Source organism: Cenococcum geophilum (genome assembly GCF_001692895.1).
Source record: "Cenococcum geophilum 1.58 unplaced genomic scaffold K441scaffold_65, whole genome shotgun sequence".
Taxonomy (NCBI): Eukaryota; Fungi; Ascomycota; class Dothideomycetes; order Gloniales; family Gloniaceae; genus Cenococcum; species Cenococcum geophilum.
The window spans coordinates 935803-950587 of record NW_027137623.1 but is presented as its reverse complement, the minus strand read 5'-3'; the positions used below and the strand labels follow the sequence as shown (position 1 = coordinate 950587).

The following is a 14785-nucleotide window of genomic DNA, read 5'->3' as shown; positions in this document are numbered from 1 at the left end:
ACTAGATAGAGAACGCGAGCTACTCTAAAAGCTAAAGCGTTGCTATAGATGTTATTAAGAAGGCTGTTATAGCTATAGCCTAAACTACCTAATGGCTAGGTTTAGTAGCTGCCGCCTAATACCTAACTTAGTACCTTAAACACTAAATACGTTACTATATACTACTACCGTATAAGATAAAGACGTAGTAATAGCGGTAGAGTTGGATACGGAAACGGAAAATGCTAAGTTTTAGCCCTAAGTCGTAGGTTAGGACGCCCTGATAATAAGGGGATCTATATATCGGCCTGCTTAATAGATAACTTAGTAAAGATAAATAGACGGAAATAGATAGTTTTACCCGTAATAGGAACTACTGCCAAAAAATAATATAAAAGCCGTTTTATAATTAATTGCGGAGCTACTAATAAATTTATAGATACTTAATTTATATATACTTATAACCTACCTACCTTACCCCTTACTAAAGCCCGCGCCCTATAACTCGCCAACAGTAGTTATACCGTATAGAAGATTACCCATATAGTATAACTTTACCTAGACATAAATAGGCACCAGGAAGAACTCTAGGCCTATATTATACCACTTACTAACTACCCTATTATCCTTAGAATAAACTAGCTTAAATAATATAACCCCGCTATTAACTGGAAAAAGAGAGAAGTAACCTTTAACTCTAAATACTATAGAGAGACCTGCCTAGGATATGGCCTAGCCGCCTTTATTTACTCCCTAGGATACTAACCTAAGGAACCCCTTATTACCCTACCTATAACTAACTACTACTATATAAGTGCCGCGGCCTTTTACCGCATAGTATATAGGAAAGGCTAAACCGTTACTATAGCCTCCTAATTATAACTATATAAGCTTGATAAAGAATAGGACTACGTCCTCTATAGTAATAGAATGGTCCGCACAATGCGCAATTCTTGTCACCAGCCAATGACGAGCAAGAAGAAAATACACAAGCAGCCATAATTCTAAAGACGAGAGACAATATAAAGATATAAGAAACCAGCTAAAGAATACCCTAAAAAAAGAAGTAAGGAATAGCTGGAGATAGTTTATAAATAAGCATACTACTAACCCGAGCCTCCCCTATAACAAAGGTCTTTGGAGGATGGCGAAATAGGTAAAGAAAAAGGCGGGACGTCTAGTAGAAGACCTACACCTTCCGCCCCTACAAAGACTAGGTAAATCACTAGCCATAAGCGACAATAATAAGAAGGCAAAGATCCTTACAGAAAGATTTTTCCCTCAACCAGCTTTAGTAGACCTTAGCGATATTACGGGTGAAGCACCGGTAACTCGCCTAAGGGTTAACAGTGACATAACAACCAAAGAAATAGCTAGAACTATTAGCCGCCTTTTAAACAATATAGTACCAGGACTAGATAGGATCCTAAATAAAGCCCTAAAGACCTGCGGACCACTAATAGCACCTTAGCTTGCGGATGTAGCTAGAGTATACTTTATAATAGGCTACTACCCAAGACTCGGAAGAGCTATAACAACGTTTGTCCTACGTAAAGAAGGCAAAGTAGACTACTTACTCCCAGGAAGCTACCGCCCTATTGCCTTAAAGAATACCCTTAGCAAGATCTTAGAAAGGGTAATAGCGGACTGTATAGTAGACATGGCTAAGAAACACGCCCTACTACCATAAAGCTAAATAGGGGCAAGAAAGAACCGCTTAACACTATTAGCACTTACGCTACTCGCTACCACCATTAAATCTGCATGGGCGATGCGAAGGAACTTTATAGTATTAATGCTCAGCCTAGATATTAGTGGCGCCTACAATAATATACCCCACAAGCGTCTCCTATATATCCTTAGGGCAAAAGGCTTCTTAGAATAGATTATACAATTTGTTTAAGGGTTTACGGGTTAAAAAGAAATATTATTAGTCTTTAGCGGATACCAAAGCCCCCCTATTATAGTTGCAATAGGAATACTATAAGGATTACCCCTCTTGCTTATACTCTTCCTTTTCTTTATAAGCAACCTACTTAACTCCTTTAAGGAAGGGGCGACCTAGAGGATAGGCTTTATTAACAATATAAACCTAATTATATACAGGCCAACAGCCGCAGAGAATTGTAGAATACTAGAGAAAGTATATAACACCTATATAGAATAGGCAAGATGATATAAAGTCCAATTCTTACTAGAGAAATACCAGCTAATCTATTTTATAAGAAAAAGTAACTAATCTATAGATCTCTAGCATATAATTTACATCTAAGGCTTTAGGGGTTAACTAGTTTAGGGCCTAAAAGTATTAGGAGTATAGGTAGACAGTAAGCTTTAGTAGAGCGTATATACGGCGCAAGCGGCCCGTAAGGGCTAAGTATAGTATATCGCATTATCTAGGATCGTCAATTCTATATAGGGTCCATGCTTTTAGAGGTTACGCCTACTATATATAGCAGTTATCCGGCTAACTATAACGTATAGGTCTAGCATCTAGGCCATTAGAGAATCTAAGAAAGGCCCCCCTAAATCGCTCCTTAAACTACTCCAAAAGGTCTAAACAGCCTACCTCTAAAGTATAATAGGCGGATATAAGCGAACGGCTATAGCTCTGCTTAAGAAGGAAGCTAATATTCCCCCCCTATAACTATATATTAAAGCCGCTGCAATATAAAGGGAGTAAAAGGAACGCAACTCTAATATTATAAAGTATATTAAGACACGCCTAAATAAACTATAGAGGGACCCTAGGGCGCCTTATAGGAGAATAAACCAACAACCCTAAAGTAGGGAAGATATATTAGAGAAACAGGTAAAGAAAGCAAAAGAAGAATAGTGCTACTTTAGGGCCCAGGCCCATATAGAAGAGGAAGGGAGACGCGTAAGAGGCCAGTAAGGATAATAATAAGAGAGAAAAAGGAGCTAAAGTAGAGCATAAAAGAACGCCGGGAAACCATCTACCGCAATACAATACTGGCTAGACCAATACTGGAGAGGTATATAGGAGTTAAAGGTACAGAGGCTGACTAAGGCAAGAGGAACCCAAGCTGTAGCATAGTTAACGCCATAGGGGGTAGACACCTTAGGGCTTTAAGAAGGCCTAATAAAGGCAGAAAATATAATGGCAACGCTTTTAAGAATAGGAATAATAGGACTAAAAGACTAGCTCTACTGGGTAGGTATCCTAGTAGGTAGCCTAAGATGCGAATATGGCTAGCTAAGACAGATACTAAAACACGTAATACTATTATACCCCTTACGCACTAACCGAGAAGTAATACTCTTAGTAGCTGGTATAGAGAACTATAAAACACTGCTCTTAATATAAAAAGGGCTTAAGGCGGTTACCCAGTAGCTTATTAGCTAAAATATACTAAACCAGTTCCAGGTCGCAAAGGAAATAACAATAGAGGGTGGGGGGGCGAGCAACGGGCGCCCCCTAATGACTCTATAGTAGTAGAGTAAAGTGTACAATACTAGCGCGTCCGTAGGCTAGTTACGGCAGTAGTGGTTCTTAAGGAGGTTAAAAAGTAAGGTAGTAGGAGCACCATAGGTGACTCGTAGGCGCCCCGCAGGCGCCTTGTAGGCGAGTCCCAAGAGGCAGGGAGATGGATCACGGGGTTTTCTTAAGTTAAGTCTTTCTTAAGTTGAGTTTTCTCCCCATATATAAATAAGGAGTAGTCCGCGTGGGCCCAATAGGGATCCGAATCGGACGTTAAGTAATGAATTATTATTATTAGTAATAGAATAGATATAGTTAACCTCTTAGAAAACGATGCCCCCGTAGAACTCTATAGACTTTTACCTTTAGACTTTAAGAAGTTTATAAAGCTTAAAAAAGGACTTACTAATAAGGAACTCCGCAAGCTCCTCTCTAAGAGGTACTATAACTTTATTAACGTGTGCTTATAAAAGAGTATAGATATACTCCCCCTATATCGACCTAATAACTATACTATTAATATTAAATAAGGAAAAACGCTACCCTATAAGAGACCCTACCTAATATTAAAAGACGAACTTTTAGTTGTTAAAAAGTATATTAACGAGCACCTTAATAAAGGGTTTATTTGCCCCAGTATATCCCTAGTAGCCGCCCCTATCCTCCTTACTAAGAAGCTAAAAGGAGGTATTTAATTTTACGTTAACTATAGAGGACTTAACGCTATTATAATTAAGAACTAATACCCTGTACCGCTTATACGTAAAACTCTTAAGCGGCTTAGCTAAGCCAAAATCTATACTAAGCTTAATATTATCGCCGCCTTTAACCGCCTCTAAATATAAGAAGGTGATAAATAGAAAACCGCATTTGTATTATGCTTTGGCTAATTTAAATATACTATTATACCCTTTAGCGTATATAACGGCCTAGGCAGCTTTTAAAGCTATATTAATAACGCCTTATAGGACTACCTTAATAACTTCTACTCTGCGTACCTAGACGATATACTTATTTANANNNACGACCNTTCTAAGNATACTAAGCACGTTTAAAAGGTCCTACAGCGCCTTAGGGATGTAGGACTTTATATTAATTTAAAGAAGTGCGAATTCTTAGTTATAGAAGTAAAATACCTTAGACTAATTGTTATTATTAAGGGTGTCCGTATAGACCTTGAGAAGGTACATATAATTACTAAATAGTAAACCCCTAACTGTATTAAAGACGTATAAGCTTTCCTCGGTTTTATTAACTTTTATTAAAAATTTATATATAACTTCTTGGGTGTTATAGCACTACTTATAGTAATAATATAAATAAAGGGCTTTTCCGTAAAAGGAAGAAAAATATATTTATATTTTATCTAGACGCTTAAATGCAAGAAGGCGTTCTAAGACCTTAAAGATGCTTTTACTAAAGTACCTATCCTAGCTTACTTTATACTAGGACGATAACTCTATTTTAAGACTGACTCTTTAGACTATATTAATGTAGGCGTCCTCTTCTAAATGGGTGATGATGGTCTTCTTTACCTAGTTATATTCTACTTGTCTAAGCTTATACTATAAGAATATAACTATAAGATTTATAATAAGGAACTTCTTATAATTGTATAAGTGTTTAAGGAATTCTAACCGGAACTCTCCTTAGTAGAACCTGACTAGCTAACTAAAGTCCTTACGGATTATCGTAACCTTAAGTACTTTATAACTATAAAATAGCTAAACTAACGCTAAGTACGCTAGAACGAGTTCCTCTTTAGTTTTAACTTTAAAATTATATATAGGCTAGAAGTATAAGGTACTAAGCCTAATAGCCTAATACGCCGTTTATAAGACCTTCCTTAGTCTAAAGATAACCCCTGTAACTAGTTCTAATAATAGATAATCCTAAAAGCACGGAATTTGGCCCTAGGTATGCTACCTACGATAGAGCTAACTGTACCTTAGCTCTATACTATAGAACTAAAATTACCTCCCGAAATTAATAAGCTTATTACTACGGTATATAACACCTCTATTAACCTATTACTATATTAACTTATTGCCGTAAAGACTGCTAGTGCCCGTATGCTGCTAACTAAACTCTAAAGCTTAGGCCAGATTAATATGGCAGCCTTAAAAGTAAAAGAAAATAAACTCTATTATAGAGGCCGTCTATTTATCCCTAACTTAGAAAATCTATAACGGTAATTAATCTAAATAGCCTACGACCTCCGATTAAGCGGCTATTTAGGTAGAAGAGGAACCTATAAGCTTTTTAGCCAATACTACTTCTGGCCTAAAATAATAGACTTAGTTAAACGCTTTATAGGCGCCTGCTATGGTTGTAAGCGCGCTAAGGCCTTTAATATAAAGTATTAAGGACTACTATACTCTCTACTAGTATCTATATAACGATGGGCAGATATCGCTATAGATTTCGTTGTTAACCTACTACCCTATAAGCGATATAGCTATACCTATAAGAACATCCTTATAATAATATACCGACTTATAAAAGAGCGCCACTACGTCCTAACTGAAGGTATAGCCGTTAGCAACGTTACTGACGCCTTTCTTCGCGAAATTTACTGATTATATGGGTTACCTAACTTGATTACGTCCGACTAAGGTATATAGTTCGGCTCTGATATATAGAGACAAATCTATTAACGCCTTAGTATCTCTGTTAAGATGTCTATATCCTTCTATTATAAAACTGCTAGGTAACCAGAAAACGCTAATGCTAGCATAAAAGCGTACCTATGATAGGTAGTTGCCTATAGTTAAGATAACTAGGTAGATTACCTCCTACTAGGTAAATTTATAGCGAATAACTACGTCTTAACTACTATAGGACTAACCCCGTTCTTTATAAATAAGGGATATTACCCCCAATCTGGTATAGAACCACCAGAACCTATTAATAAGAAACTGCTATATAGAAAATGCCTTAAGATGCTACTTGCCGACTAATATGCAGACTGTATAAAAAATCTACTCAACTACTATAAGGGAGAAATGGCCTAGGCTTAAGTAAAGTAGGCTTATTTCGCCGACTGTTATAGAACGCTACTACTAGAGATGCGTGTTAGCGACTAGGTATAGCTAGATATATATAATATCTTTACGCAGAAGCCTATAAAGTTACTTAATTATAAGAACCTTGGCCTTTACCTAATTAAACGAGTTATTAATAGGGGAGCCGTATACGAGCTAGAGCTTCTGCCTACCCTAGCCACCCGTAGGATATAGCCTATATTTTACCTATAGCTACTATACCTTTACTAGCCTAACCCCTTATTAGGGTAGACATAGCCTAAACCCCTATTAGTACTAATCTGAGACGAGAACGAAGATAAGAACTACGAGGAGTGGACTATTAAACGAATTATTAACTTTAAATACTTTAGCAAAGGCAGAGGACGACGGCTCTACTACAGAGCTATATATATAGGATTTGATATAGATTAGCTAGAATGGTAACTATAGGAAGACTTTAAAAATATAAAGGATCTAATTAGCGACTTTTATTACGCGAACCTATAGAAACCGGGCCTAAGTAGAGATTTTATACCTAATCCTCTATAGGAGCCCTTATAGAGTTAAACTGTTATATATTACCACGTAGGGGCAAATTACCGTTAGATTACTGTTAGATTGCGGTAAAGTGCGATTACGTAACCGGAATATTGTTAAGATATCTAGGAACTTCGACCGGCGGTTAAAGTTGTCTAATTAGTTGGATTCTTAGATGCCAAGCCTTATTATATAACATTGTTTTAAGCCTTTAGCGATACCCCTCTTTCTTCTTTTTTATACCCTAAGTGTCCCTTTTATATATATATAGTAACTATAGCGTCGCCGGAGCTCCGCCTCTATAGGAGGGGGGGTAGTGTTACGGAACCCTACCGCAGGGGCCTCTATAGGAGAGCCCCGTGCTTTCGCGTATACCTTACGTACAGCTTATGTCAGCTACGCGTAGGTATATCACCTCCTTACGCCCTTAACCCTTATAATTAATCGCGTAACGTCTTGTAGACTCCTTAAATATATACGTCTTATAGCCACTGCCCTCGTCCTGTGACATCTATGGCTCTCTACGTCTATATACCTCCCCTGTTCTTATTTATACGCATTTTTATTAAAATATAACTTTATTTATATTTTATATATAAAATAATTTTATAAGAAAAATATTTCTTAAAAATTAAGGTGTCTTTATAAGTTAAGAGATAGGGGGGAAAAGAGGTAGGTAACGAAGCCATGGAACGCCTAAGCTTTAATACGCGGTAACTTTTTTATAACGGCCCGATTTTTATAAAAATGATACCATTGGATTCAACTTATTAAGATCTACACTTTACGTCTTAAAAGTCTATAAAGAGCATGCGTGGTTAAAAGTCATTAAGGTATAAAAGTTGGCTCTTGCATTTGGTGTTTTAAAAATTTGTTAATTTCCGTTTTTGTGGAGACCTGCAGGCGACGCCAAGCGTGGTCCGACCTGGTGAGTATTTCCGATGCATTAATGGACTTACTGTTGCCAGCAAAACCACCTTCCCCCTCGAGTGCAATTGCTTAAACTTTCTACCCAAGCTATTCAGTGCCTACCTTATACATTTAGTAAAGCGTTAAATCTAAAATATACGTGGTTAATAGCGCTAATAGTAGGCTTTCGTAAGTAACGCTTCACAAAGGTGGCCAGAGCGGGTCGGCACCCTCCCTGCTAACGCAGCTGCAGTAGCACCGCTTAATCCGAGTTCTGGCACTAATAAATTCCGCCACTTGACGCGCGTAAGTTGAGCTACTAAGAATATTGCCTGTGTCATAATGCTAGGCATAGAGTTGATATTGGATATCCTCGCCTCCCGCTCGCCAGCACATTTCTCGCCCGAGGGAGGAACTTGTATTCCCTACCTCCAGTAACAAGCGTGTGACCCCCGTAGAAGGCACTGGAATAGGAGCGGAATAAGACGTCTATATAAGCACACGTTCCCCTTGACCCTCTATGAAATAGAGATATAAAGAAAATAATATATATTATATACAAGGCCATTATAACCTTCTTACTACTACTAATATACCACTACTCTACTATACTATATAAGCTTCAACCCTTCTGTAAATTGGAGAAATGATATACCCCCCGATGAGTGTCCTAATATAACTATTGCATTCCAAACAGCCACACAAGTCGCTCGATAGTTAGGAGGAAGCCAAAGAATATTCTCCCCCTCCTCTTTTATCCAATTATTTGATACAAATAGAGAACGTAACTGCTCTAAAGAATCTAGTGATACCTTAAGAGAGGTTATATCCACTACCCCCCTATCCGTTTTAAGGTATTTACCTGAATTAGAGAATAAAAGGTTGTAAATAACCACACCAATCTCAAGCGTCTGCAGCGCCGCTCCCGTGACGGCGTCCCAGAGCCTGACTGTCCTGTCGTCCGAGCCTGACGCTACCAGCTTGCCGTCCGGCGAGAAGGCTACCGACGTGGCCCAATCCGAATGGCCCTTGAGCGTCTGCAGCGCCGCTCCCGTGGCGGCGTCCCAGAGCCTGACTGTCCTATCGCCGAGCCTGACGCTCCAGCTTGCCGTCCGGCGAGAAGGCTACCGACCTGACCTGGACCGAATGGCCCTCGAGCGTCTGCAGCGCCGCTCCCGCGGCGGCGTCCCAGAGCCTGACTGTCTTGTCGTCCGAGCCTGACGCTACCAGCTTGCCGTCCGGCGAGAAGGCTACCGACGTGGCCCAATCCGAATGGCCCTTGAGCGTCTGCAGCGCCGCTCCCGTGGCGGCGTCCCAGAGCCTGACTGTCATGTCGTCCCGAGCCTGACGCTACCAGCTTGCCGTCCGGCGAGAAGGCACTGACCTGACCCGACCCGAATGGCCTCGAGCGTCTGCAGCGCCGCTTCCCGCGGCGGCGTCCCCAGAGCCTGACTGTCATGTCGTCCGAGCCTGACCGCTACCAGCTTTGCCGTCCGGCGAGGAAGGCTACTGACCTGACCCGACCCGAATGGCCCTTGAGCGTCTGCAGCGCCGCTCGCGCGCGGCGTCCCAGAGCCTGACTGTCTTGTCGCCCGAGCCTGACGCTACCAGCTTGCCGTCCGGCGAGAAGGCTACTGAACGTGACCGGACCCGAATGGCCCTCGAGTGTCTGCAGCGCCGCCCCGCGGCGGCGTCCCGAAGCCTGATGTCATGTCCCACGAGCCTGACGCTACCAGCTTGCTGTCCGGCGAGAAGGCTACCGACGTGACCTGACCCGAATGGCCCTCGAGCGTCTGCAGCGCCGCTCCCGTGACGGCGGTCCCAGAGCCTGACTGTCTTGTCGCCCGAGCCTGACGCTACCAGCTTGCCGTCCGGCGAGAAGGCTACCGACGTGACCAACCCGAATGCCCTTGAGCGTTCTGCAGCGCCGCTCCTGTGGCGGCGTCCCAGAGCCTGACTGTCCTGTCGCCCGAGCCTGACGCTACCAGCTTGCCGTCCGGCGAGAAGGCTACCGACGTGGCCCGATCCGAATGGCCCTTAAGCGTCTGCAGCGCCGCTCCCGTGACGGCGTCCCAGAGCCCTGCTTGTCATGTCGTCCGAGCCTGACGCTACCAGCTTGCCGTCCGGCGAGAAGGCTACCGACGTGACCGGATCCGAATGGCCTTGAGCGTCTGCAGCGCCGCTCCTGTGGCGGCGTCCCAGAGCCTGACTGACTTGTGTCGTCCGAGCCTGACGCTACCAGCTTGCCGTCCGGCGAGAAGGCTACCGACGTGGCCCAATCCGAATGGCCCTTGAGCGTCTGCAGCGCCGCTCCCGTGGCGGCGTCCCAGAGCCTGACTGTCCTATCGCCCGAGCCTGACGCTACCAGCTTGCCGTCCGGCGAGAAGGCTACTGACGTGACCGGATCCGAATGGCCCTCGAGCGTCTGTAGCGCCGCGCTCCAATTTGCTTGTACTCTCGGCTTCATTTGGATCCAAGTAGGGATACACTTCTTAAATTGTCTCCGAACGATACTCTTCCCTGGGGCGAAGATGAGGGCCGAGCAATATAGCTGGAGGGGGGCCTGTTCAACCACTAATCGATTATATAGGACGAATCGCTTCGCATCATGGACAAACGCATACAAATTAGGACTTTTATCGGCCTAGGCAATTATAGATTAGTTAAAATCGCCTAGTATACTCCAAAGAGTCTTAGACTTACTTGGATTTGAGCCTCCAAGGACAATATCGTAAGAATCCCTTCTGAAGTCTTTCCTATCCAGCTAAGGGCCTCAAGCCAGTGAAGTAAATTCTCCCGCAGAAACTGATGTACTTGGTCATCGTCATAGAGTTGAGTACCACTTCTTTGAAGATGCTGGACCCAGTATATGCATGCGTATTGAACTTCTGGAGGGAGACATTGCTGAACTCTACTGCTGTCGATAGCAGTCGCGAGAGTGCCTGGAGCTCGTATGCCACAGATGTCTCGCTTGAGGGTGGCTAACATGAGCCGTAGTGACTGGTGAGCCAGTTGGTCATGCGCCTTAATCTGTCCAAATGGAAAGATGTTTGAGCCCTTGCCGGTACTGAAGTAGTCCTTCGCTGACTGATGGACTAGGTAGACTGTTTGCTCGCGAAGCGTCAAGAAAGAACCACAAGAGCCAACCAACTCTTGCAGATATTGCAAGTCGTTCAACACGTCCTTTGGAAGGTCGGCAATAATTCCCATTTCGTTTAAGCCCAGAGGACGGCAGGCGAGCGTGACCGTGCAAAGAATCTGTTTGCAAAGCCTAATCTCTACTAAGTCCCTTTCGTGTTCGACCTGCCCCATCATGCGCTCATAAAAAGGCTCCAGTCCCGCTGGGAAAGTCCCAAGGATAGCTTTAGTCCTACCTGCCATTACTTTTTCTAGTTCTTTACAAACCAAAGCCACCCACAGAAAGGTACCGTCTGCATGTTCGGTAAGATACTCCCTAACGGATATCTGGAGCTCACTGTTATACGTCTTTCGAACCGCTAGTTCGTGAACCTTGAAATTAATGAAAGATTTGACTGCTTCTGAGACATGCGATGAGTTTAACTCTAGGCTCGTGTCATGGCTAAGGTGGCTGCGATAGAGATATTCAATGATTTTTGTCTCATTCCGGCTAGTTACCACCCACTTGACTTTATTTGGCAACCTGGATTGGCTGAGTTTTGTTAGAAAGATCTCAAGTGACTGGGAATCGCACTCGTCAAGTGCATCAACCAACAAGTAGACTCTCGGAAGACTTGGATCGTGCAATATCTCTAAAAGCATTGTCCAAAGGCCGTGGAGTGCATTTAACCCCTCGAACGGGCGGCTGTCGGTTTCGTTATATCTCTTTCGTAGATAACGGGTTAACGCCGGGTTTTGTTTGGCTAAAAGGTAGGTGAGACCTCGGATGATTGAAGCGGCGTTATTTAGTTCCTGAATCGTATTTTGGCAGAAGAAGTACGACAGTACGCCCGAGCTAGGTTTTAAGTACAGTCGTTGCTGTATCTCGTCGATAAGAGCCATCATCATCATCGTCTTGCCCTTGCCTGGGTCGCCGTGTATCCATAGAATACTGCACTTATCATTGTTCCACCACTCCGTGAAGGCTCGATCGTTGAGGATCCATATACACGAACCTTCAAGTAAGGGGTTCTTGCTGGTCAAGATTCTGTCCTTGTCTTCCCGTGGATCGGTCAGACGCCAGGCAGACAAGCATTGACTGTCATAATCGCCAGTTGTAGCTACGTCACGCATGGCAAGTCAGCTATAAAGCAACACAACAGAAGTCTGGTTGATCTCTTGTGAGATTTTAATTTCCTAACTAGCGTGGCACCCCAGCTAAGCTGATACTATTTCTAGCGAGAAGCGGGGCACTATGCTATACAAAGAAACGCTGAACGCGTCTGAGGCAGTGGATTGAAACTACTCACAGGTGCTCGACGGTCTTAGGGCGTACTGCGCGAGCTCTTCGGTGGCATTCCAGACGATTTTGTACTTCTGGCTATTGAAATCGCTGAATTTGCAGATACTTCTATGGTTTGCGCCAGCGACACCGATGGCGATCTCGTTCACAATCCCCAGTCTTGCGGAGTCTTTATCTACAATCTGCCATGTGAGGTCAGCATCGTGTTCCGCTTAATCCTTAAATAGTAAAAGCGACTTCGCATGCTATGAAGGACCCAAGATAATGGGGTCGTGAGACATACAAGCTCACCAAGCAACCGTTCAGTCTCATAGAAGGTCCGGATCTTGAGTGGAGCTGCACGCTCGATCCATTGCTGCGATATATTTGCGAACTCTGGTGAGTTTCTCTGTAGTGCGGAGACAAATGAAGCGTTGGTCCCGCGCCCTAATTGGAGGACCTTCAGGACATTTGCTGCATAAGTAGCCCAATACGCAGCGTCGGAACCACGGTGCGGTGTTCCAAGAAACATCGCAGCCTTGATGCTGCCAAGTAATTCTCCATATTCGCTGGATCGTTCGTGTGCAATAATCATGGCCTAATATTCCGATTAGATAAGTTAACAGCTAACAGTCCTGCAAGTTTGCTTGGGATGCCGTTTTGGGTGAACATGAATTACTCAATAGTGGGTGAATTAACGGACGTAGAGGGACTGTGAGACAGAATAGATGTAGCGTCTAGAGGCTAATAGATTAGACACACACCTTCTTCACCAGAATACCGCCTAGGCTGTGGGCGATAAGGATAATCGGTCTGTGACGCTCTAATTGCGATTTACGCTCTCCTTTGATTCGGTCAAGAAGCATTGCTGCCTCGTCGGTGATATCGGTGACGGCCTTGCTGAACGCAGTGCTCGAGTCGTAGCCATAGGAGAAGACCCGACTGTTCAGTCCAGAATCATTGAGTTTCGAAGGCACTGAATCGCGAAGCCAAAGGTTCTTGTTGTCTCCGGTCCAAGTGTCAAGGTAGTGTCCCCCTAGGCCATGGACCGCTACGATACTGCGGCATAGTTAGGCGTACGTTCTCTAGTCCGCAAACTATACGAGGGCACAGCTCGCCGGTAAATATTATTTAATAGGAACCTACTCTATATTATTTATTGCAGCTGTATTATCTTTCAGGAGAAAGAGGCCGAGCCGCTCAGCCTGAGCTTCTGGGCCGTCACTCAGCTCCGGCTTCGATCCGCTGCTAATCTTCTTTTTCGACAAAAGCTTGATAAGGCGAGACATTATCAAGACCCCAACGTCATTTGTGGTATGTGAAATCTGACAGATGTGTCGTTATGTTTCTAGTGCGGAAAAGCAGCTTTGAGTGGCGACGCTGGGGAACCCCTCCGCCCCTCACATGATAAGCTTGCGCGCTTTGACTGTGTCGACAAAACTCACAAGGAGACAGTTACATACACTAAAACGTGCGGGCGAAATTCATCAAAGGACAAATCTGTTGTGGTTCTCGTTGTGGTCATAATAAAGGTCAGCGGGAGCCCGATATCTTGTCAATGATCGTCTAGCAACTTGCGCGCTGCTGCCTGTTGCGCGATAACGGGAATTCCATCCTAGGATCTTGCCGGCGCTAGCAGGGAGGGGCGCCAACCCGCTCAGGCCACACCCTTGTTTTTGAGGCAGAACACGAAAAACTTTTGAAAGAGGAGGATATTCATCTCGGACATTCTTTTAATCGAATCCTGGTCTTTCGTTTAGCTAGTTCCCGCTGTAAGGCGGCCCCTGCGGCCCACCGAACGAAGCCCCGGAGCCCCAATGGCTGCTTTAACCCCTAAACGCGTATCAGCAACACCACCTCTGGACCCGCCAGTAGCTCCACCAAAACGTATAAAGAAACCGAGCGCGAAGGTGCAAGAGGCCTAGCAGTCGCTAAGGACACGAGCCCAAATATTAGTATAGTTTAAACAGCAGGCAACCGCACCATAAACCGGACTATAAGCTACACAGCATATACTACCTCTATTCCCTATAGTAAGAGTCTCTACCTTACCCGAATATAAAGGAGGAGGTATTAACTATAATGAATTTTATTAACTTATCGAAAGCCTTAAAGAAACTATAGTATAGCAGAGTAATATTATTATAAACCAGAATAGCATTATTAAGAGCATTAGAAATAACCTTATAGACATTAAATCGGAATAGCAAAGCCTTAAAAAGCAAAACGCTAAACTCTAAAAGGCTATCCGGTCCTTGCGAGCGCAACTAAATACTCCCTTAGCTTTAACATAATTATAGGCATTAATAGCGGCCAGTAGAGGCACGGTAGGGTTAGAGATAACCTTACTATAAACGATAAGCGCTAGGAACCCTAAGGAACCTAATTAGCAGCTAGTAATAGATATTAGTTAAGCGGGTTTAGAGGTAATAAAGAGGGTAGCTATTACTAAAGTAGTAAAGTAAATTATTGTATAAGGTATAAAGGATGTTA

General features: G+C 43.4%; 2 protein-coding genes across 2 annotated transcripts; both read right to left on the bottom strand.

Annotated features, from left to right (window-relative positions):
* Positions 1 to 8504: 8504 nt before the first annotated feature.
* On the bottom strand, positions 8505 to 12144 carry K441DRAFT_587723 (uncharacterized protein; the record flags this gene model as incomplete). Its single annotated transcript, XM_067644683.1, has 3 exons — positions 8505 to 8973; positions 10104 to 10537; positions 10597 to 12144. The coding sequence occupies 3 exons, from the start codon at positions 12142 to 12144 to the stop codon at positions 8505 to 8507; spliced, it is 2451 nt and encodes an 816-aa protein (XP_067498205.1).
* A 32-nt stretch (positions 12145 to 12176) lies between these two features.
* K441DRAFT_668854 (uncharacterized protein) lies at positions 12177 to 13813 on the bottom strand. The gene is made up of 5 exons (XM_067650061.1): positions 13743 to 13813; positions 13439 to 13691; positions 13057 to 13351; positions 12597 to 12890; positions 12177 to 12495 (listed from the first exon to the last, which is right to left on the bottom strand). The coding sequence occupies exons 2-5, from the start codon at positions 13579 to 13581 to the stop codon at positions 12313 to 12315; spliced, it is 915 nt and encodes a 304-aa protein (XP_067498204.1). The 5' UTR covers positions 13582 to 13691; positions 13743 to 13813; the 3' UTR covers positions 12177 to 12312.
* Between the last annotated feature and the right edge of the window lie 972 nt (positions 13814 to 14785).